General features: G+C 50.8%; 10 protein-coding genes across 10 annotated transcripts; 6 read left to right on the top strand and 4 right to left on the bottom strand.

The window, feature by feature from the left end:
- Positions 1 to 126: 126 nt before the first annotated feature.
- AKAW2_11145S (uncharacterized protein) lies at positions 127 to 1,667 on the top strand (the record flags this gene model as incomplete). The annotated part of the gene is made up of 2 exons (XM_041682400.1): positions 127 to 501; positions 552 to 1,667. 2 exons carry the CDS (start codon positions 127 to 129, stop codon positions 1,665 to 1,667), a joined length of 1,491 nt encoding a protein of 496 aa, XP_041537865.1.
- Positions 1,668 to 2,116: 449 nt separating this feature from the next.
- Positions 2,117 to 3,451, top strand: AKAW2_11146S (EGFR-like transmembrane domain-containing protein; the record flags this gene model as incomplete). The annotated part of the gene is made up of 4 exons (XM_041682411.1): positions 2,117 to 2,488; positions 2,555 to 2,590; positions 2,649 to 2,717; positions 2,768 to 3,451. 4 exons carry the CDS (start codon positions 2,117 to 2,119, stop codon positions 3,449 to 3,451), a joined length of 1,161 nt encoding a protein of 386 aa, XP_041537866.1.
- A 252-nt stretch (positions 3,452 to 3,703) lies between these two features.
- On the bottom strand, positions 3,704 to 4,406 carry AKAW2_11147A (uncharacterized protein; the record flags this gene model as incomplete). Its single annotated transcript, XM_041682422.1, has 4 exons — positions 3,704 to 3,821; positions 3,915 to 4,065; positions 4,128 to 4,187; positions 4,292 to 4,406. The coding sequence occupies 4 exons, from the start codon at positions 4,404 to 4,406 to the stop codon at positions 3,704 to 3,706; spliced, it is 444 nt and encodes a 147-aa protein (XP_041537867.1).
- Positions 4,407 to 5,203: 797 nt separating this feature from the next.
- Positions 5,204 to 6,235, bottom strand: AKAW2_11148A (uncharacterized protein; the record flags this gene model as incomplete). The annotated part of the gene is made up of 1 exon (XM_041682433.1): positions 5,204 to 6,235. One exon carries the CDS (start codon positions 6,233 to 6,235, stop codon positions 5,204 to 5,206), a length of 1,032 nt encoding a protein of 343 aa, XP_041537868.1.
- Positions 6,236 to 7,306: 1,071 nt separating this feature from the next.
- AKAW2_11149S (TMEM165/GDT1 family protein) lies at positions 7,307 to 8,955 on the top strand (the record flags this gene model as incomplete). The annotated part of the gene is made up of 3 exons (XM_041682444.1): positions 7,307 to 7,900; positions 7,953 to 8,838; positions 8,888 to 8,955. 3 exons carry the CDS (start codon positions 7,307 to 7,309, stop codon positions 8,953 to 8,955), a joined length of 1,548 nt encoding a protein of 515 aa, XP_041537869.1.
- Positions 8,956 to 10,140: 1,185 nt separating this feature from the next.
- Positions 10,141 to 13,187, top strand: AKAW2_11150S (uncharacterized protein; the record flags this gene model as incomplete). The annotated part of the gene is made up of 4 exons (XM_041682456.1): positions 10,141 to 10,381; positions 10,442 to 11,813; positions 11,863 to 13,035; positions 13,085 to 13,187. The coding sequence occupies 4 exons, from the start codon at positions 10,141 to 10,143 to the stop codon at positions 13,185 to 13,187; spliced, it is 2,889 nt and encodes a 962-aa protein (XP_041537870.1).
- Positions 13,188 to 14,121: 934 nt separating this feature from the next.
- AKAW2_11151A (uncharacterized protein) lies at positions 14,122 to 14,402 on the bottom strand (the record flags this gene model as incomplete). Its single annotated transcript, XM_041682467.1, has 2 exons — positions 14,122 to 14,235; positions 14,304 to 14,402. 2 exons carry the CDS (start codon positions 14,400 to 14,402, stop codon positions 14,122 to 14,124), a joined length of 213 nt encoding a protein of 70 aa, XP_041537871.1.
- Positions 14,403 to 14,979: 577 nt separating this feature from the next.
- AKAW2_11152S (Zn(II)2Cys6 transcription factor) lies at positions 14,980 to 17,412 on the top strand (the record flags this gene model as incomplete). The annotated part of the gene is made up of 1 exon (XM_041682478.1): positions 14,980 to 17,412. One exon carries the CDS (start codon positions 14,980 to 14,982, stop codon positions 17,410 to 17,412), a length of 2,433 nt encoding a protein of 810 aa, XP_041537872.1.
- A 178-nt stretch (positions 17,413 to 17,590) lies between these two features.
- Positions 17,591 to 18,335, top strand: AKAW2_11153S (uncharacterized protein; the record flags this gene model as incomplete). The annotated part of the gene is made up of 2 exons (XM_041682489.1): positions 17,591 to 18,062; positions 18,121 to 18,335. The coding sequence occupies 2 exons, from the start codon at positions 17,591 to 17,593 to the stop codon at positions 18,333 to 18,335; spliced, it is 687 nt and encodes a 228-aa protein (XP_041537873.1).
- Positions 18,336 to 19,454: 1,119 nt separating this feature from the next.
- On the bottom strand, positions 19,455 to 20,356 carry AKAW2_11154A (WSC domain-containing protein; the record flags this gene model as incomplete). The annotated part of the gene is made up of 2 exons (XM_041682500.1): positions 19,455 to 19,987; positions 20,059 to 20,356. The coding sequence occupies 2 exons, from the start codon at positions 20,354 to 20,356 to the stop codon at positions 19,455 to 19,457; spliced, it is 831 nt and encodes a 276-aa protein (XP_041537874.1).

Below are 20,356 nucleotides of genomic sequence, written 5' to 3' on the forward strand. Positions count from 1 at the left end.
TCATCCGAAGTTTCACCGGGGACAAACAAGTCGTTTGCGTCCAGCAAAGGGTATAAATATGTCTGTCGTTCCAGCTGTTGTGAGTAGAATCGGACAAGTCTCTCTTCAGTCGCATTCATCCTCAAAATGAGGTTCCTTGGGTGTCTACCTCTCCTCGGCGCAGGGCTGGCTCTGGCTCTCCCTCATGGCCGAGCCAGCTCGAACGGATCCCTTCTCTCCTATCCGACCAAGCCGCGCATCTTTATTATGTCGGATATTGCCAATGAACCCGATGACTCTGAGTCTCTTGTTCGCTATCTCGTCTACAGTAACCAGTTCCAAAATGAAGGGCTTGTGGCCGTCACTTCCACGTGGCTGAAGGACCAAGTACGCCCGGACTTGATGCTGGAGACCATTGATGCCTACGCGAAGGTGGTAGATAACTTGAATAAACATGCTCCTGAGGATTCGCCGTATCCTTCGGCAGAATACATGAGAGGGATTGTGTCTCATGGTCTTCCGGTATGTCCAGCCCTGCGCTACAGACATTAACCATAACTAACCTGATGAAGGTATATGGCATGGAGGCACTTAAGAACAATAACACCTATAGCCCCGGTGCTGAGCTCCTCATCAAGAGTCTCACCAACACAACCTCTGGGCAGCCCCTCTGGGTCTTGTCTTGGGGCGGCGACAACGTCCTTGCACAGGCTCTCCTAAATATATCCCTCACATATTCACCCTCTGAGGCAGCATCATTCCGCTCAAACCTATGGGTCTACACCATCTCCGATCAAGACGACACCGGGGCTTGGATCCGCAATAACTGGCCCGAAATCCACTTTATAAACTCCATGCATGTCTTTAATCAGTATGGAGTGGCTGCCTGGTCGGGGATCTCAGGCGAGATCAACTATGAATTTGATAAAGGCGGCCCAGATTCATCGTATGTGACGCACGAATGGCTGAAGAAGAACATCCGGATCGGTCCACTCGGAGCCAAGTATCCCGACTTCGAATATATCATGGAGGGAGATAGCCCTACGCTGCTGTATATGATCCAGAACGGGCTGGGCGATCCCGAACACCCGAACTATGGCAGTTGGGGCGGACGGTACGCGCCAGTGTGTGAAACATGTGACTGGGACAACCACTACAGCGATACGGACGACCAGGTCATCGGCATGAACAACGAAACTTTCACCTCCAACAAAGCGACAATCTGGCGTTGGAGAGAGGCATATCAGAATGACTTTGCGGCACGCATGCAGTGGACGTTGTCTGCTTCGGAGACGAACAAGACCTGGAACCACCACCCGGTGGTGGTTGTAAACGGGGCGGGCGGGTTGCATCCTGTCACTGTCAATGCGTCCGTGGGGGCGAAAATCACCTTGGATGCGGGAGAGACGTATGATCCCGATGGAGATAGTCTGTCCTTCGAATGGTTCCAGTACCTGGAGCCGTCTACGGATAACGCGAGTACAGAGGGGAACGTAGCCGATCTGAACATAACCACCAGTTCTGGTGGAAGAGTCGCAACGGTTAAGGTTCCGACAGCGGAGGACAGCTGCGAAGAGGATGGCTGCCAATTGTTGCATTTGATTCTACGAGTAAAAGACACTGGGAATCCGCCGTTGACCACATACCGACGCACACTGATCCAAGTGTCGAACAGCACGTCAGTCTAGATACAGATACTACAGAGACCCCTATTCTTACCTCCGAGACCTGTCAAATGAATGTAAAACATATTGAAGCTACACACAAATCCATCCCGCCTGGTGACAGGACAGGCCGCTGCTGCCAAGATCATCGTGTCCAGCCCTAACCAGTCAGCGCTACGGGCTGATGGATGCGGGAACACGAGGTGTGAGTTGGAGAAGAGGCTGTCCATCCATGATCCATGCATCTCGTAGGAGGAAAAATAATCCTCAGCCCCTCTTCTGCGCATTCGGGCATCTGCCTATGCATCATCTTTTCCGGCCATCTCATCGTAGTTTCTTTGTTATCTCATCCAGGGGCAACCGTCTTTTTTTTCTTCCCTTTCTTTGTGGCCGCCCGTCGACCTTTTTTGCCTGTCCCTCGGAACGACTTCCCCGTCTTGAATCTTAAGTATATTGCGCACATACCTGATGAAATGCTATCCATCCTAATGGCAGCCCATCTGCTCGCTCTTGTGGCAATGCTGCTCGCTACTACTGCATCAGCCCAATCTCACAGCAGCACGACCGGCATCTCAACGACTTCCACCACCAGAGCAACATCCACCACAACCACCGCGGTAGCAACCCATACTGTTCAGGTCGGCTCAAAAGAAGATCCTCATCAATACTCGCCTCATAATGTCTCCGCTGCGGTCGGCGATATTATCGTCTTCGAGTTCTATCCAAGAAATCACTCCGTCGTGAAAGCAGACTATCTTGCGCCATGTGTGCCCGCCAGCGGAGAGATCTTCTACTCGGGAATATTCAATAGTTTCAATGAGGAGGATGGCCAGTTGGTTGGACCGGTATGTCTACTCCCATACTCTTCACATCAGCCTCCCCCTCATACTAATACTAATCCCATAACATAGCCCCCAACCTGGTCCCTAGTCGTCAACGACACCGAGGTACATCCCATCCATCCACCCACCCTAACCCATCCAAAGCATCACTAACAACCACCAGCCCACATTCTTCTACTGCACCGCCATAGACTCCTGCATCGGCAACGGCATGGTCGGCGTCATAAACCCAGTACTTCCTCCCCCTCCTCTTCCCCTCTCTCGCCCCAACTAACTCTGTAGAACTCCACCATGACCTTCGAATCGCAATACAACCGCGCAAAGACCTACCCCTACATGCTCGTCCCAGGCCAATCCATCCCCGCCGAAGGCACCATCCCCCCGACCTCCACATCAACCTCGACCTCATCCCCCTCTAACACCCCCTCCTCAAGTTCACCAGCGCTCAGCACCGGCGCCATCGTCGGCATCGTCATCGGCTCCGTGGCCTTCATCGCTATTCTCGGCGCGTTGTTCTTCCTCCTCGGAAGAAATCGCGTCTATCGGCAGTGGATGTCCAGTCAGGATGGAAGACATGAGCGGACCGCGAGGTGGGCGGCGCTGTTGAGTCCGGGACAGAGTACTGGGAAGGGGGGTGGTAATTCTGCTGCCGGTGGCGGTGGTGGTGGTGGAGGGCAGAGGAAGAGTGAGATGGATGGCGGGAGTGCGTTAGTGCCGCAGAGTGAGTTTAGTGGTGCGACTGTTGGGTCGGGGTTGTCGCCGCCGTTGGGGCAGGGGATGTGGGGTTGGGACGGACAGCAGTCGCCGCAGCATATGCAAATGCAGCAGCAGGTTGGAGGAATTGGAGGTGGGGTGTATCAAGGGCCGCATGGTCAGGGTCAGGGACAGGGACAGGGACAGGTGATGTATGAGGCGATGGTTAGAGGGCCGTCGGAGTTGGATGGGTCGGGAACGGGGAGGACTTGATGATAATTTGAAAGTACTTGGTTTTGGTTGGAGTAAAACGGGTGTTTTTGGTATGTTTATATTATGAATACGGATGCTATGATCATGTACTGTACCTGTTATGCTGTTATACGATTTATCACTTCCGGGATATACCAGTTTTCAAATAATGGAATGATTCAGAACCTGCAAATCAATATACATACTACCCAGTAGTAAGCATCCCTTCTACCCAACACTCAAACTCAAGTAAATACTCCCAGGAAAGGAAAACTAAGAGCAGTTCGACCCCCCATAAACAAAAGTTCCATCAGAGTCCTCACATCCACAAGTTCCATCATCAGGGCTGCGAATGCATCCGGTTCCAACGCCGGAGGACTCGCCGTTGTCGCTACACAAAGCCAGTTAGCATAACCACTCATTAAATCACACCCCGGGGACTAGTGGTGATTAAATGACAGAAGTAAAGTGTGGAGGAACATACTTCCAAAAGAACGTCCAGCAATCATCATCATCATCCGTCATCTCGCTATCCGTCGGCGCGGTGCAAGTGTACGCTTTGCAGGTACCGTAGGGAGCGCCGTAGGAGGAGTCGTACTGGTGGTCGGTGACGAAGACGGCGAAGGTTTGAGTTCCTGCATTGCATTTATCAGCATATCATTTTTTATCATTAGGGACTAGAGGTGTGTGGACGTACCGGAAGTACGAGTGTTATGGGAGCACTCAGCTGCCTGGATGGCGGTGGAGGTTTTGGCGGCTATAGATTTATTATCGTCATTAGTATTTATCTTCTCTTATACCTTGTAGTGGAGATTTGCTATTATGGAGCAAGGATAGGATAGAATGGAATAGAATACACACCCGAGCAGTTATAAGTACCCGGACATTTTCCCTTCGTGTTCGAGCTGGCCGGGTCAACGGTCGCAGCAGCCAGAGCGGCGCTGAGGAGGATAGTGAGGAGGGATTTGGTCTGCATGATTTTTATTCTTTTCTTCTTTCCAGTTGCTTGAATAGTATTGAAGTTTCTTGGCTGGTTTTGTTGGTAGTGACCGTCGATGCCGTCCTTATATATTCACGCACATCCACCTATATAACCATCGCATTATACATCCATCACTTCATCTCAAACAGGGGGTGGAGCCCATCTCCCGGTCTAGAAGTGTTCTGGTGTTTCGTCTCACGGTGGCTAGTCTAGTCTAATACTTAAGCTTGTTTGAGGTGGGGATCCACTCACACTGCGGGTGGTAGATTAAGGGATGATTTCGCCGCGGTGTAGTGGGTTTTACCGTAGATTTCGTACGATCGGTGAGGATCGATGTCTGATGGCTAAATTTCTAATAAGTAGTCTTGTGCATGCTTGATATGAAGGATGTGGGTACGGTTTGGTTGGTGGTTGCCTGGAGATCGGGCTTATCTGATGTACGTAGTCTACGTGGACGTGTGGGTGGGTTGCCGAGTCAGGCCATACTTGATACATTGGATGCTGGAGCTTAGGTTGTGAGTACGTATTCCTACTTGGCAGGCTACGGTGGATACTGTCTACTGCGGGATTGATGGGCGTGAAATTCCATTTTTCGGGGCCTGTTCTAGATCGACTTCTATCTGTCGCGTCTTTCATTTCCGGCCGTTCGTCAGTCGTAAATCCACCAATATTTCCCAAGTCATAATATCATGATATGATGTTTCTCTGTGGTAACTCCATCTTGCTCATACGCCGTCTCTCTACCGCGTTGAAGTCGTAGATCACAACCAAACTCCCAGCCTGACCAGCTATCATGCTTCGACATGGCTGCGTACCTCCAGAGGCACACAGTCCGGCCCGAGCTTCGTCACCAAAATCTCTGCTCTGTCGGGTGTCCAATCTCCTATACCGGTTCCTAAATCAGCCAATGGAATAACTATGTCGAGGTCCAGCGCTGAGGGATCCAAGTCCGCATTGGACGAAACAATGGCCCGGATGAGTTGGTGGGCAGACGTCCGACCTGCTATGCCGCAGCCTGACCTCTTGCACACCGGAATGGCGACCTCAAAAACCTGAGCTTCTGCTGATCCCCCAAGAGTGGCATTCATATCAGGGAACTTCCACCGACTATGAACAAGCTGTCCCAATCGCATGATCAGCCGGCGTCGGGGTCCATCCTCCAGTCCGGATTTGCTAGTCCGTGTGAACATAATGGGCTGGTGCACGAATTTTCGGGCGGGAGTCGGCTCTGAGCAAATAGCACAGGCAAATTTGGCGATCTGAGGAAGGCACTGCTCGTTGTACTTTATGATGTCTTTGCATTTCACTGCCTTGTCGGCTTTGTTTTTGCACGAGTTCGGGAAAAAGTCCTGGCGCCAATCGGATGTGAGTACAATGCAGCTGAGATGGACGGGTCGATCTTTCTGAGCCCGTGGACTTCCCACGAAAACGGTGATGGCGATCGGGTAGAGCTTTTCGCGTTCTGGCTCAACGATTTGGAAGGACAGGGAGCTTGGGGAGCTCGCTCCACTGACGATATCGTAGTCTTCCATGCTGTCGGTGCTGTCGTCACTGAAGTGGCTGTGCTCCTCGAGGCTGGAGGGATCAATTTCGAGATGATCGGGATTATCGCTAATACTCAGCAACTGCGTGGCCGGAGCTTTCTCAGGCTCATTCTGATAGATCTCAGACCAGGCGGAGGCGGAGGCGAAGCCAAAGCCACTGCTGGCGCTCAGCCGCGGACGAGGAGAGTCGGATTGGGAAGCAAGGGTGCTGCCGGGACTGGAGGCAAGGGACCCGATTGGGCTGGCGAGCGTGTTGTTGATTGTTGTTGAGTCCGACATCTTCGAAGCCGATACCCAGGAGAGTCAACAAAGATGAGACTGACGTCATGAGCGGTGACAGGGACGTGCCATAGTGAAAATTTCATATACGATGAGTTTGTAGTAAGAGAAGGCTGATAACACTGAATGCATTGTCTAGTGAATGGCCTATTGGTGTTGCACAGCAGCGATAAGAACATCTGCCATGATTCACATTCGGTAGGATAATAAGATTAAGATCCTCATTTCATCAAGTACGCACTTGATTGCACTGGAAGCTGAGTACGTAGATAGATCCCAGGCCAAGTGTTTTGTGGGTGGTACTAATAAGTGTGCAGCGCCCGGAGAGATGTAGATGGAGAGGCAGCCAGGCACGACTATCAAAGAGGGGGGATATTAATAGTTAGTTAAGTACTACTAGTTAGTCGCGGCGGCCCGCCAGTCATCTAATTTCAACCACGCCCGATTGGGTTGAGGGGTCAGCATTCAGCTGTAAGACTAAATACAAGTGCAAGCAGGCTCAGCTAGACCCCCAGAAATAACCCCAACTTGTACTTCATGAGACAGCTGAAACAAGAAATTGTTGCATCGATTGCAGCCCAGTTGCAAGCCAGACGATGGCTGGCCAAGGAGAGTGGAGAGAATTACTACGAGTAATAATTGGGGAAAGGAAAGAACCAGACCACCGCAAGCGGGTACCACGTGATGTGGAGGCGGCATTGCCCCTTTGCGGCCGGAAAAGAAACCTCCCAGATTCCTGCTTCCTGCCACCCTCGACGACCGCTTATCGGCTTCGCTCCTTTCCCTTCTTGCATGTATTCTACTTGTTTGCTTCATATGACCAGTCCACTTCGTTGACTCCGCGCTTCGTTTCTCGTCTCGCCATTGTTCCCGATCGCGTGTCTTGAGTCCGCTCGGATCGCTGTCGTGGCTTGATTTACACCGATCGACGTACCTGGAACCAAACTTTCTCGTCAATCCTTCATTTACGGCCTTTTCTTATCCGTTCATGTGGACTACTGCTTGTATCATCTACACTACGTTTTAATCTTTTTGCAATTGTTCCAACTGCCACGATAACAGCCCTGCACCATGAAGATTCACTCTTCGTCGCTTCTCCTCTTCCTCCTTCCTGCGCTTTCGGTCGCGCTCACGGACCCGAGCTCGGCCAACAACGGTGCAAAAGACGCTCTTCTCGCAGAGCGGGAAGCTTCGACTCCAAATGCCGTCGAAATAGATGCCGCCGCCGCACCCAAACCCGCCAAAGGGACGCTGGACGCCCCGATCGACGGCAAGGATGGTCGGCCACATGCGGGTCCCTGGGTGGAAACAAGTGCAGAGCGGGATCGCAAGAAGACGGGCTCTACCACCTTGTCGGAGGAAAAGGCAAAGACCGATCCTAAAGCGGAACAAATGGGCCCTGATGGCAACCCAATTCCCTACTCCAACGACGGCGTGATGGATGATCCTAATCGGACGGGCCCCAAGGAGGGTACTCGTGGGACAGAAGGTGGGGTGTCTGAGAAGCTGAGGGAACCATACAACAATGAAAAGACGCCGGGCAGCCCGAAGGAGGCTCCTCCGTTGCCGCACAGTGAGCAGCAAAAGCTGCCAGTGGCGGGTCAGGATGCCGAAGTCAAGGACACCAAGGGATCGAGCACCGACTCGACCCTCGGAAAATTGGAGGTATTTTAGACCTTCATCATGAAATTCGGTAACGCTTGCTGATGTATTTCAGAAACCCGCAGATTTGCCAGAAAAGCCCCACGACATCCCACCTCCCAAGTCCCCGGCCACTGTCAAAGATAGCCCTCTCGGTCTCGATAAGCATGGCTCCTCGGGCAACAAGCCTGGCGAGCCTCTGGAGGAGGGAACTGCATTCCATTCGTTGTTGTTCTCGTTCACCATGATTGTCGTATCTGAAATTGGTGACAAGACTTTCCTGGTTGCCGCGCTCATGGCTATGCGTCATCCGCGTTTGCTTGTTTTCTCCGCCGCTTTCAGCGCCCTCATCTTCATGACTGTTCTCTCAGCTGTCCTAGGACACGCAGTACCTACTCTGATCCCCAAGTCTCTGACGAAATTGTTGGCGGCCGTTCTATTCTTCGTGTTCGGTTTGAAGATGCTCAAGGAAGGTCGCGAAATGTCGCCCGACGAGGGTGTTGGAGAGGAGATGAAGGAGGTCGAAATGGAACTGGAAGAAAAGGAGCAAGAGCAGCTGCGTATGAACCGTCGCCGTTCGTCCGTGACTCCTCACTCGTTGGAAGCTGGCCGCGTCGGTCGTCGCAAGTCTCGCTCTTCCGGTAACCGTCTTCCTTCACCTCCCGAGAGTGTTTCATCGTCGTCCTCTCGTGCTTCCTCTCCCTCTGGTAACCGCTGGAATGATGTTCTTGTCGGGATGAACAACCTTTTCTCGCTTCTTCTCAGTCCCGCCTGGGTTCAGACTTTCGTTATGACCTTCCTGGGCGAGTGGGGTGACCGCAGTCAGATTGCAACCATTGCTATGGCTGCCGGTCAAGATTACTGGTGGGTGACCATCGGTGCTATCTCCGGACACGGACTTTGCACTGCGGCCGCCGTGATTGGCGGCAGTGCTATTGCTGGCAAGGTCAGCATGCGCGTCGGTATGTGCTCCTCCTTTTTAGTTTCACAGCTGTTGCTAACGTGTCACAGTAACGCTGGGCGGTGCCACGGCATTCTTGGTCTTTGGTGTCATCTACTTGTTTGAAGCCATCTATTAGACCTTCATTTGCTCCCGCTTGTCTCTCACATATCGGGTGGTTCTCTTCAGTATAGATTATGCGATATGGTGCTTGTAATATTCGCGCCTTAGCGATGTTTTAATAAAATTCTTGATGCACTATAATTAGATTTATCATTCACAGTGATGCGTAATCTGTAGTGTATCGATGCGACTATCCTGGTTTGGACTTTCGTTTGGACTTTCGTTCCTCGGACTAAGTAAGATGACCTAGCATGTACTGCACAGTCAGCGTAATCAATTCCAACAATCCATGTAATCAGTTACACTCAATCCAAGCATATAGTTGCCCAGTCTATCAGGCCAATATTGGCACTATGCGTCAAAGATAGAAAGGATACACCCAGAGTCTGAGCAAAATCATACAACACGACTGCCCTTCGAAGACCATATTGTCTATCCTCTGCAACACTGGCAGCTTCATTCATCCCTAATATCTTTCCAGATATGCCTCGTAGTTGTAATAAACCCTTGAGTTCAATGAGCGCACTAGCACATGTTCATGAGAAATTGAAGATCCATATTCAATAACCAGTCTAGCAAATGCGCAGAATAAACATCAGTCATAGGTTCGGCTCAATGGCCTTACAAATTAAGCTGTTATCTATGTATATGATTTTTCTATTCTTAAACCCTAATGGTAGTTGAAAGCGGACGTACGTGCGTACATATCGGTAACATGGACTGAGGTCTGATATCCACAGGTTCATGTCCTCTAAACAATCACTTTCTGATAGTAAGAATCCATTAATAGTGGTGGTAGTCGATATGGTCCTCTAATTCATAGTCCGATAATACATGGTAAACCGTAGGGTTTCTAGGGTTTTGGTTAGGGTTTATGTAGGGTTTAAGGGTTTCTTGATACCGCCTTCTTGTTTGGGATTGGTGGATTCACTTATTAAGCACTTAGTAAGCGACTTACCCCAAGGGTTTGACCGCTAGTACCCCAACACACCACCAGTCTCCTTTTCCTTACTCTACGCCGTCCCAGCCATCGACAACATCACTGCGGCATCAAAACAACAGTCGTAATCGTCGATTCCCATCAATTTGAGGCTTCTAGCATCGATAGCAGACCGTCTGGAGTATAAAGCTCCGCGTTTTCACGTGCTCGGACGGCTGACCGCCTTCCATTTTTCTCGGACGCGTTTGTTGTGGTGGCAGAATGGCGCGGCTGGTTCAGTCACGAGAGGTCGCACAATCCTCGACTGGTTTGTCTAAAGGCCAAGGGGTTTGGACGGGGAGTCCTATGCGCAGACGTGTCACCAGAAGTCAGAGTCGAGAGTTAGAGGAACTTAGGACCCAACAGGCTCCTCGTGGTAGTGGTGGTGATGATGGCGAGCCGTCGGCAGGTGCTGGTCGGAGAAGGTGGGGCACCCAAAGTAAGGGACCAGTGAGCGGGAAGGGTGAGTCTCTTTCTTACTGTTAGTGGTTCTTTGAGGCGCCTCTCATTGTTCTTGGTGCAGGCTTAGATGTTGTGGTTGAAGAATCACCGCAAAGGTCGGCTCAGAAGACTGGCCCGCAGTATGGGAACCAGGTCATTCCTGAGACTCCGGAAGATGAACACAACATCTCCGGTACTACTATTCTTCCCTCAGAACCGGACCATGATCTGGATGTGGATATCATGGTCGAGGCACTGCCGGACTTGGAGCGTGCAGCTGCCAATGTACTTGATTTCCTCGTTCCTGGGTCGGCAGATCCAGTCAGCATCATGAGCAGGGCGAAGCAGCTGAGGGATCCTGCTGGTACTCAGAGCAGACGGCTGCAGCGGTCTGTGACTAACTTGAACCATGAAGCGAAGTACTTTGGTCAAAAGAGCCCTCTCACTTATCTTGATGTGGAGTACATTGTGGAAGTCAGTGGGCTTGAAGACTACTCGAAGCCTGTGCTCTACAAAGCCAATTGTGCTCGTTTTGCGTTGCGAATGCTCCTGGCTACACCTGGTACTGAGTCCTCTCCAGAGCAGGCAATTTCCACCATCCATGATGAGTTTCCGTCGCCTTTCATGGCTAATCTGGTGGAAAGGGGTGCCCAGAAGTCTGTCGATGAAAGCTATCTGGAGAAGGAGACTTGGCAGCTGGCTCTAGAGATTCGCACACAGTACTTGATAATGCAGCTTGAAGCACATCAGAATGATGATGACTTTGACCCAGTTGAGATACTGACAACCGGCTTCTTCTTGGACGCGCCCAAGGACGCACCCAGCGATGCCGAGCGTCGGTTTCGCGGCTTCAATCTGGAGAGGTTCACTGATGCCCGAGGGGAACTTCCATCGAAATATCGGAGTGACGTTGAAAGCCGTTATGACGATATGCGTGTCGTTCTGGAAGTCGACGGTACTATTGGAGCACTCAAGGGTGACTACCGCTGGCAGAAGTTCGTCATGCAGGCCGCCCGATGGATTCGCAAGAGGTGTGACGAGGTGAACAATGACTTGAAAGGCCAAATAAGCTCCATGGACATGCATGAGAGCTTCTATGCCATTGCAAAGTCACGCCAAAGTATTAGCGGCACGCCGGCATTGTCCACTCCCAGCGGGCGCTTTTCTAATCGTCTATCCACGACTGAGAACACAGCACGGAGGTCTGCTACTACTTCAGGTACGCCACAGGTCTCGCAGCCTTCGTCGCAAGCAAGGCCTCCTGCGACCGCTTCTACAAATGCACAAAAGGTTGCAACACCCATGTCTGCCCAGAACCCGTTTCACACAGTTCCAGAGATCATTGAACCAGAGAGAAGCGCGCCCAGAGTCGCTTCAGTCGCCCGCGATGTTTTGCCTCCTGCTGCAACAGAGGGGCCATCTGAGACCAGGCCTCAGAAGAAGTTTCGCAAATAGTGAGTATCCTCAGCATTCAACCTTTTTCCATGGGCTAACCGAGTAAAGCCCCTTTAATAACCGAGACGCTATCGCCCGGATGGGTCAACGAAGGCAAGAGCTTCGTCATTCAATTGATGCGTCAACCTCTCGCCGACAATCTGACCCAGTCAGACCCAATGCTTCTGAAGTGGTAGATCAGTCTGCAGCCGACAGGCGACAGACTGTGTCTGCAATCCCACCTCGCCAGAGGTCAGCGGACCCAGCACCGCCCAGTGAGGTCCAGACTACCTTTGACGCTTCTCGCACGCTCGTAAATGATGAAACGCAGGTTAACGATGACACTGAGGCTTATGAGGATACGCAGCTGAATGATGGCAATGAGACACATGAAGAGACCCAGCTGAACGATGAACACACAACGGCTGAAGACACAGAACTTTTCGTATGCGACGAACCACTTGATATAAGTCAGCATACTGAGAATCATCCGGAGAGGTCCCATAGTCCTCCGATGAATCGGTCCGTCCCAAGACCCCGCAGGGAGACTGGGTCTACATTGGCGCCTCCTAGAATGGAAAACAACCTTTCGCTCCCCTCAAGCAGGGATGTCTGGAACATGGCGAATTCTCGGTCGCGGGCCACGCCAGAAGCTTCTAATAGCTCACGACCTGCGTTTATCGACCGCCAAGAAAACGCAGTGTGCGTTTCTCCGGTCAGCCAGACGTCGGGACCGAGAAGTGTGGAACGGAGACCTCGTGGACGGCCCCCCAAACGCAGACGTGAAACCGAGACTGTCTCTGAGAGCGAAGAGGAGTATGATACTGATAACCGTGAAGTGGCCACGGAACGCCGGCGTGCCGAAAAGCCCGAGCAGGCGCGACAAAGCAAGCGCGCAAGGGTAGACAGCGGCCATGAAGGAGCCGGGGACGAGGCCCAGGTTCGACATCGGTCCAGGTCGCAGGAAGCTGCTGGTTCCCCGGTTCGTACGCAGACCCCTTCGCCGCAAGCAGAGAACCGCCAGGCGATGCCACCACCGGTACCTAAGCGGAGAACCAGAGGCTGGACAGATGCCGAAGATCGCCGGTTGATACGTTTGATCGAAGAGCATGGTGTTTCGTGGACGAAGATCGAAGACGAGAACACGATACAGCCTGAAAGGGAGGGAGAAGCCCGATTCGAAAATCGGAACCAGGTGCAAATAAAGGACCGTGCGAGGAACTTGAGAATCAAATTCCTTCGGTAAGTTTTCATTGCCTCTCCGATGTAGAAAATTCACTGATCAATGTAGGGAGTCCCAACCGATCCCCAAGAACTTTGTAGACGTGACAATGAAGGGGGTGGACAAGAAGAAGCTCCGGGATCAAGGTATTGACCCAGACCGTAGGGAATAAAGTGGACACTGTCGGTGGGTTCAGAGCAGGGGTTTTTGATGATGTTTCGTGACGATATGATTTATGATACCTTTGGGGCTTTCGGAAATTGTTGAGGCCTATTACTGGAGTCTGTTTTACGAACTATTGAATAATGCAGTGACTCTCCATAATGTATATTATGACTACTAATGGCTAATTTCACAGTTTCAGACTGTACCTAACAAATTCTATTATTGGGTGATTCTATTCTCTCAATGCCTCGTTGAAAGTATCTTGATCAGCTAGCTTTGCATATCAGACGCACGGCTCCAAGCTAAGACTTCACGACTAGGCTTGTCTCTGACTAGATTATACACCATACCTGATTGTACTGCACGTAGTAGTACTTAATATCCTGGGCTGCTCGGTGAACTAAAAAGCAGTGCTGGGCCGCACTTACAGCAGAGAGGAAAGTTCGATTCATGCAGTGAAAACAGTACACCGCTATGTAGGCAACTTTAGAAAAATCGGATATGGGAATGCAGTAGTCTGGTAGATGGTACGTTGGGTGCAGGACTCCTATTATCTTTACATCCAAATAACCACTAGTATCCCCCCATGGTCAGGCCGTCTTGAAAAAGGTAAGGTGAGTGATTACAGACTGACATGGACAATATCTACGAAAAAGTACACACGACTTCACTTCTCAGAAGAAGGATTATTACCCGGCACAAAGTAACGACTACAATTTTAGTTACCAGAAGAAAAAGCCCATGGATTCAATATTGATCAAGCCTTTGCATTTGCATAACAGCATAGGGAAACCTTCACTAGTAGGGAAAACCTAAGCCAAGACATGATGAAACAGGTAGGTGGTTGGATAGATCACTGCTGAATCTCAGAGAACATAGTAGCGTATTTCATGGAACAAATTGTTGTAACTGTCCTCCATGCAATCGTCTCGAGTGAGCCCTTAGCAGCCACACTTGCCGCAGCAGTCTGGGATGTCAATATGAGTGTAGTGAGAAGCACCCCAGCAAGCCGAGCAGCAATCGCGGGCATCAGGGGTGTGGCACGTTTCGAGATGCTAGTTTAGTTATGAAGTTAGTGTCCCTTCTTTGTGAATGAAGGCAATGATACACCTTAGTTACTTACCTGGCGCTTTCCATGTGCAGACACTCCACCACCGCCTTTCGCGTGTTGAGCTGTGACGAGGGCAGCAAAGAGGGCCGTGAAAAGAACAGAGAACTTCATGGTGGCCGGAGATATGATTTGGTTGGCTTTTGGTTGAGTAACTGTATGAATGGATAGGAGTCTTGAGTGTAGAGTGTAGAGAACAATGATCAAGAGCTGGAAGTATGACACCATTTATATAGCAAAGGAATCATAGAATAAGGCAACTAGTATATTGCCATCGACCCTCACCGTAATGAAGCCAGGTGTTGATCATTCAGATCGTTGCATATTATTAGATACTAGTGTTGGTCAGTAGCACATTCGGGCAATTCTACATGCAAGGAGACTTCTAGATCGGGTTCTGCAGATCGTGCTGAGCGATCATATTGCATGTCGGCTAATATAATTCAGTACGGGAAGCAGATCCGATCTCAAGGGACAGGGGAAATAACTGTTTGCCTGCTGCAGTATGATGTAGTATAGAAAAGTTATGTTGAAAGTCATACATGCTATTAGTAGGGCATAATACTACCAGAACTAGTGCCACTTTAGGCAGTGGGTTCGGGCTGATTCACATGATGAGGCTGTGCTTCATTTGCTGACATCCACCCGCCATGTTGAATTTATTTCCCTCCCAGTGCATCCATAGCTCATCATGGGTCTGCGACGCAGCTGTGTCTTCTGTCGTACCCGGAAGATTCGATGTTCCGGTGAATCTATTTGCAGTGCCTGTCGGAAGCGCAACCTCAGCTGCGAATACAGTCCGGAAGCTCGAAAGGGACGGCCCGCGCAGAGAGGAACAACAACATCACAACCTCCGGTGGTGTCGCAACCACATGATAAAAATGGTAGCGATAACTTGTCGTTGCTGTCGGGAACACCCGCAGAGACTTCCTCGACGTCTGACTCACAAACGCATGGACACGGGGAATCTGCAACAAGCTCCGATCTGAGTACTCATGTTGGCGATGAACTGGAGCGAAGATTCAATGCCTACTTTATCACGAAGACTGACTCGGGCTCCAATATCTTCCAAACTGCAATCGCTACCTATCAACGGGAGTTGGACAAGTCTCCTCGGAAAACCCCATTCCATTCAATACAGCTTCCTTTGAGCTATGATGGGTTGCTGTCCTTTATGGCGTCGGAGATGGTGGGCATCCTGCCGCTCCGCTTTAGTCACCTAGGAGTTCAGCAGTTGGAGGCTCCGAATCAAAACTTTTATGTATCAACCCTGGCAGCGGACACCACGCGTACGATGTTTGACCCCCTTGAGTCTGCTGTCGACCCGTTGATGGTGCTGGGGAAGCATCTGATTCTTCAATTGGTTGATGTGTGGTTTTCGGCCCATCCATTGTCACATCTGGTGTCTAAAACACTTCTAGCAACAGCGATCCAGGATGATACAGTAGATAAAGCCCTTCTAGCAGTCATATTGGTTGATGCATGTGATATACAGTCTATCGTGAGCGGGCTGCAGAAATGTGCCCCAATCGACCCCCAGACACTATACAGCTTTGCTATATTGCAGCTGAAGCAGCGCACAGTGGTGCTTGGACACCCCTCCGTTCTTTCTACAGCCCAGGCACTGTTTCTGGTGGGATGGAGGGAGTTGTGCCTCGGCCATGCCCGACGTGCCACCTGCTTCACAGGCTACGCCTGTCGCATAATTGCTACTTTGTACACCTTTTGGCAGGCTGGTGACCACAGAAAGTGTAGCAGAAAGCTCAACGGTGTGGATGTAGGTGCCGTCGAGCAAGAATTGGCACAGAATGTTTACTGGATCTGCCTGGCCACCACAACATGGGGGTTCATGCAAAGCAATCAGCCATTCTCGTTGCTCACTCCGGAAACGACGCCCGACTTCCCGTGCCTGGATGAGGGAGCTTCAGCTATTCTCCGCCTAGATCGCGCATCGGGAAACATCTCCACGCTACAGGCACAAATCCAGGCTACCCAGTGCTTGTGGCCACTCAGTCACATCACCAGTACAGTGGCCCATATCTACACCTTGTATCTCAATGCGCCTACAGTGAACAAGGAAAAGCAGGCTGTGCCATGGCAGAAACAACACCTGCACGAGCTACATCAGCTTTTTCAGCCTTGCTTTGATCGATCTGTTCTGGCGTCGAGGATGCATAGGATCCTTCTCAATGCTATCGAGCTGGTGAAGAACGAGGTCACCGTCGCATCGTCACGGTCTTTTCTATTGACTGCATACCATAGTATTGCTATTCATATGCTCTTCTCTGGAGACAAGAATGATCAAAAGCGGCCGGCGATCTCGCCATCTGTCATCGATCCATTCTGCCAGTCGGCTTCAGCGCTCCTTACAATTCTTCAACAAAGGCCTTCCAGATTGGCAAATTTGATGCCTACAAAAGAGTTTCGAAGCGTTGATGAATCGAGTATAATGCTGTATGCTTTGGACACTTGCAGCAGGGGATTTTCGTACATATATGCGCAACATGAGCATAGCTCGATCGAGGAGCGCAATGTGATTAGTCACCAACAAAGCCAGCTAGCCCATCTTGCCAATCAGCTGCATGAAGCCTGTAAAGGGGATGTAATTTCCCGGCTTGGAGCAGCTATACTGCCGGTGAAGAAGAGATTGAAGCGTGCGAAGCAAGCCTTCGAACAGCTTGGATCATCCGCCATTCCCCAATCAGCGCTGCTTTCCAGTCAGAACGCGCAGACCCCATCGAGTAACTCGTCTGCCGCAAATGACCCTCTAATGGATCCAGGGCTCAACATTGGCCAGATGGCAGATCCGTCTCTTGCTCCAGATGGCTCCGAGTCTTTACCACTCATGGCAATTGATCAGACCTTGTCGCTCTCTGAGAACCCTTGTGAGATATACGATCCAGGCTTCTTCCTCGATGGCCCGGTCACAGGGTCACTTCTAGGGTTCCCTGGCCTTGCCAAGATGAACATGCAACTTCAGGATTACGTATCTCTGGAAAGCGACCTGGATCAAGATGCGCTTGCTTTCTTGAGTCAAGGCACGAGTGGCATTTCCTTTGATGAATTGAACGTTCAGAGCGCTGATACCAACCCTTCGGACCCTCAACACAGTGATTTCCTATGATAACTTAATATGATAGCACTTGCCTTCACTATTGTTCAGCTCATCAAACATCAATGTGTATTTTGTACATTCATGAAACCAGGGCATCGAACTATCAATCAACTCACAGAATCATGATACCAGCTCATGCCTCGCCCCATTGACTTCCAACTCAACTGGCGGTCGCTGCGTCTTCACCATGGGTGCAGGGTACCCTTGCTCCACCGCCAGGTTGCCATCAACACTACCACCGGATCTCTGCATCCGTTTTCTCTCCTTCCTCTCCCAAAACGCCCACACAAGCGAAGCGCCCGCAATGACGCCCAGAGGGACCCCAACTCCAACACCAATGGCTGTATCCCGCCCCGCGGAAGACGAGGAGGAAGACGAGGAGGCTGAAGAAGATGTCACCGAGGCCGACGAATTCGACGAAGTACACGTACTATTCCCCGACGACGCATCCGCTGTAGAGTTCGCAAGCGCCGCATACCCATACAGCATCTTCCCCGTAGCAACCTCAAACGAGTTCCCATGCGGACAAATCACCTCACTGCCGTTGCTTATCGGAGTACCGCAGCAATACGTCGAGACGCCATTCTCATACAGGAGATTTATTATCGAGCAACCGCCGTCTTTGTTGATATCCTCTACCCAGTATAAAAGCGCAAAGGGTTAGCATTATCCCCCATGCATTATTATTTACCAGTGCACTACTCAAAGAAGCACCAGAAGTATCATGTATGTACGTACGACAAACAGACGGACAATTATCCGACTCCCAGTTCGGATCCGTACACGCCCCCCGGGACAGAACATACGGCTGTTCCCCCGTATCCATGCAGAGATTATTCGATAGACAGACGTCGGACTTTCCACAACATGCAGAATATGTGTCCGATGAGCAGGGAACGTTATTGCTTGCGATGGTGCCGTCAGGGAAGTAGCATGTCGCTGTTGCGCTGCCTGTCGGGGTGCATGTTGCGAGGAGGAAGAGGAGGATCGCAGTCGCGCGGATTCCTCTGACAATCATATTGAAAGGCAAAATAGGGCGGCAGGATGAGAACCACGTTCTATACTATACTAATAAATCAAAGCAATAGAATCCAGATATTCATCAATCCATCTAGAAAGAGAAGAAGAGAGCGGGGGGGAGAAATAAAAACACGAAGTTACTCGTGTCCCTAGGACACTTCTGTCCGAGAGAGAGAGCGAAAGAAGGAAAGAAAAAAAAAAAGAACACAAACGGGCGCGCACCGCATTGCGAACCTAGCTAAACATAAATAAATCCCACTCCTAATGACTGGCAGGCAGCTGATAATACCTCCTGCGTTGCGGGAAACATAAAATCCCTATAAGATGACTGGCTATCGACTACGTTCAGGCCTTCCAGTATTTTTTTTTTCTTTTTTTTTCTTCGGAGCCTTGCAGGCAAAAAGTGGGGGCGGATTGCAGGGCTGGTCAGACAGATACCTATTATCTTCGTATCGGTGCTGTTAAGGGGGAGGGGAAGGGGAAGGAAGGGCTGTGGATTGGGGGCCGGGGATTCTCACTCACCGACTTTACCTATGTATAGTGTCGGTGCTCTCGTATCTAGTATCTACTGCGTAGATACTAGATAGATGGTTGGTACGTTAAATTTTGTCTAGTCTGTATAGGAAGTAGTGAGTTGCTTAGCCTCAGTGATCCTGCGGACTACTGCTGCTTAGTTCTTATCTGATGGGGTAATTATCTCCGATGGCGTTATTTGTGGAGTGAGTTTCGAAAGAAATAGTGAAATAGAGTATAGCTAAATAGTAACAGAAATAGGGATATCTTAATCAATGTAAGTGACTATCACTAGGAAATTAGCTTACTGCTCAGCAGATCTAAAAAGTACATGTCGCATCGAACCCGCGATTATTCCCAGCCTATTATAGGTATGTACCTTATATCAATCAAGGCCTAGCCCCGCATCCATACCGTACAATCCGTAGCTATATATCTATACAAGATGATCTTCCCCTCATGGACCGACGTTACTATATCTATACTCCAGATAGAATGTAGAAAGTAGAAAGACATATCTACAGTCCGAGCGCAACAACTGCCGCCATAACCACACCCCCGATCATCCCACTGGCAGGAGCACCGGCGACAGCAGCAGCAGCAGCACCTGCACTAGTTGATGGGCTCGCAGCAGCCGAGCCACTGCTCGCCGCTCCGGACGCAGTAGCGGTTGCAGACGCAGAAGCAGACGAGGCAGCAACAATCATCGACGAGGCCGCAGCAGCACCAGTAGCAGGGACAGTGACGCCCGTCATGGACGGTGCGGTAAGGATCACGCTCGGGACAGTAGACTTGGCTGCGCCTCCGTCTGCAGCGGAGCTGGCGATGGGGATACCGGTCTCCACCATGGTAGGGTTGACTTTCATGGTATCAGGGGAGGAGTTGGAGGATCCCGAGGACGAGTCGGAGTCGTCGGACTCTGGGGCAATCACGATGCCGTTCTCGACGTTGTCGGTGGATTCACGTTTCAGTTCCGTGACAAGTTTGTCGTCGCTGGTGGACTCCGAGACAGTGGTGGAGTTGTTGATTAGCCATGCATTGGCGCCGCCGCCTATAGTGCAGTATGTATTAGTCTATGATCGTTGAAGGCGGTAGATGAGGGCGTAACGGAGGTATACGTACAAGTTTCAGAAGGGAATCCCGAGCAAGGGGTCTGGCATTGGGTGGAAGAGACCTTCGCTGTTGAAGGAGGCAGGGAGTCGCCGCAGTAGCATTCGTCGCCATTGTGGAGGGCAAAGACGGGCTTGTTTTGCTTCGTGCAGATTTGCTGGCAGTAGCCCTCGGATTGGAATTGATTTGTGCCCGCCGAGGTTAGCTGGCCAGCACTGCTATAGCAGCCTGCGGTGGTGTAGGCAGAAGCGGTAGTGAGGAAGGAGAGGATTGAAAGGGAAATGATCTTGGTAGCACTGGCTTTAGGCAT

The sequence above is a fragment of the Aspergillus luchuensis genome, chromosome 1 (genome assembly GCF_016861625.1).
Source record: "Aspergillus luchuensis IFO 4308 DNA, chromosome 1, nearly complete sequence".
Taxonomy (NCBI): domain Eukaryota; kingdom Fungi; phylum Ascomycota; class Eurotiomycetes; order Eurotiales; family Aspergillaceae; genus Aspergillus; species Aspergillus luchuensis.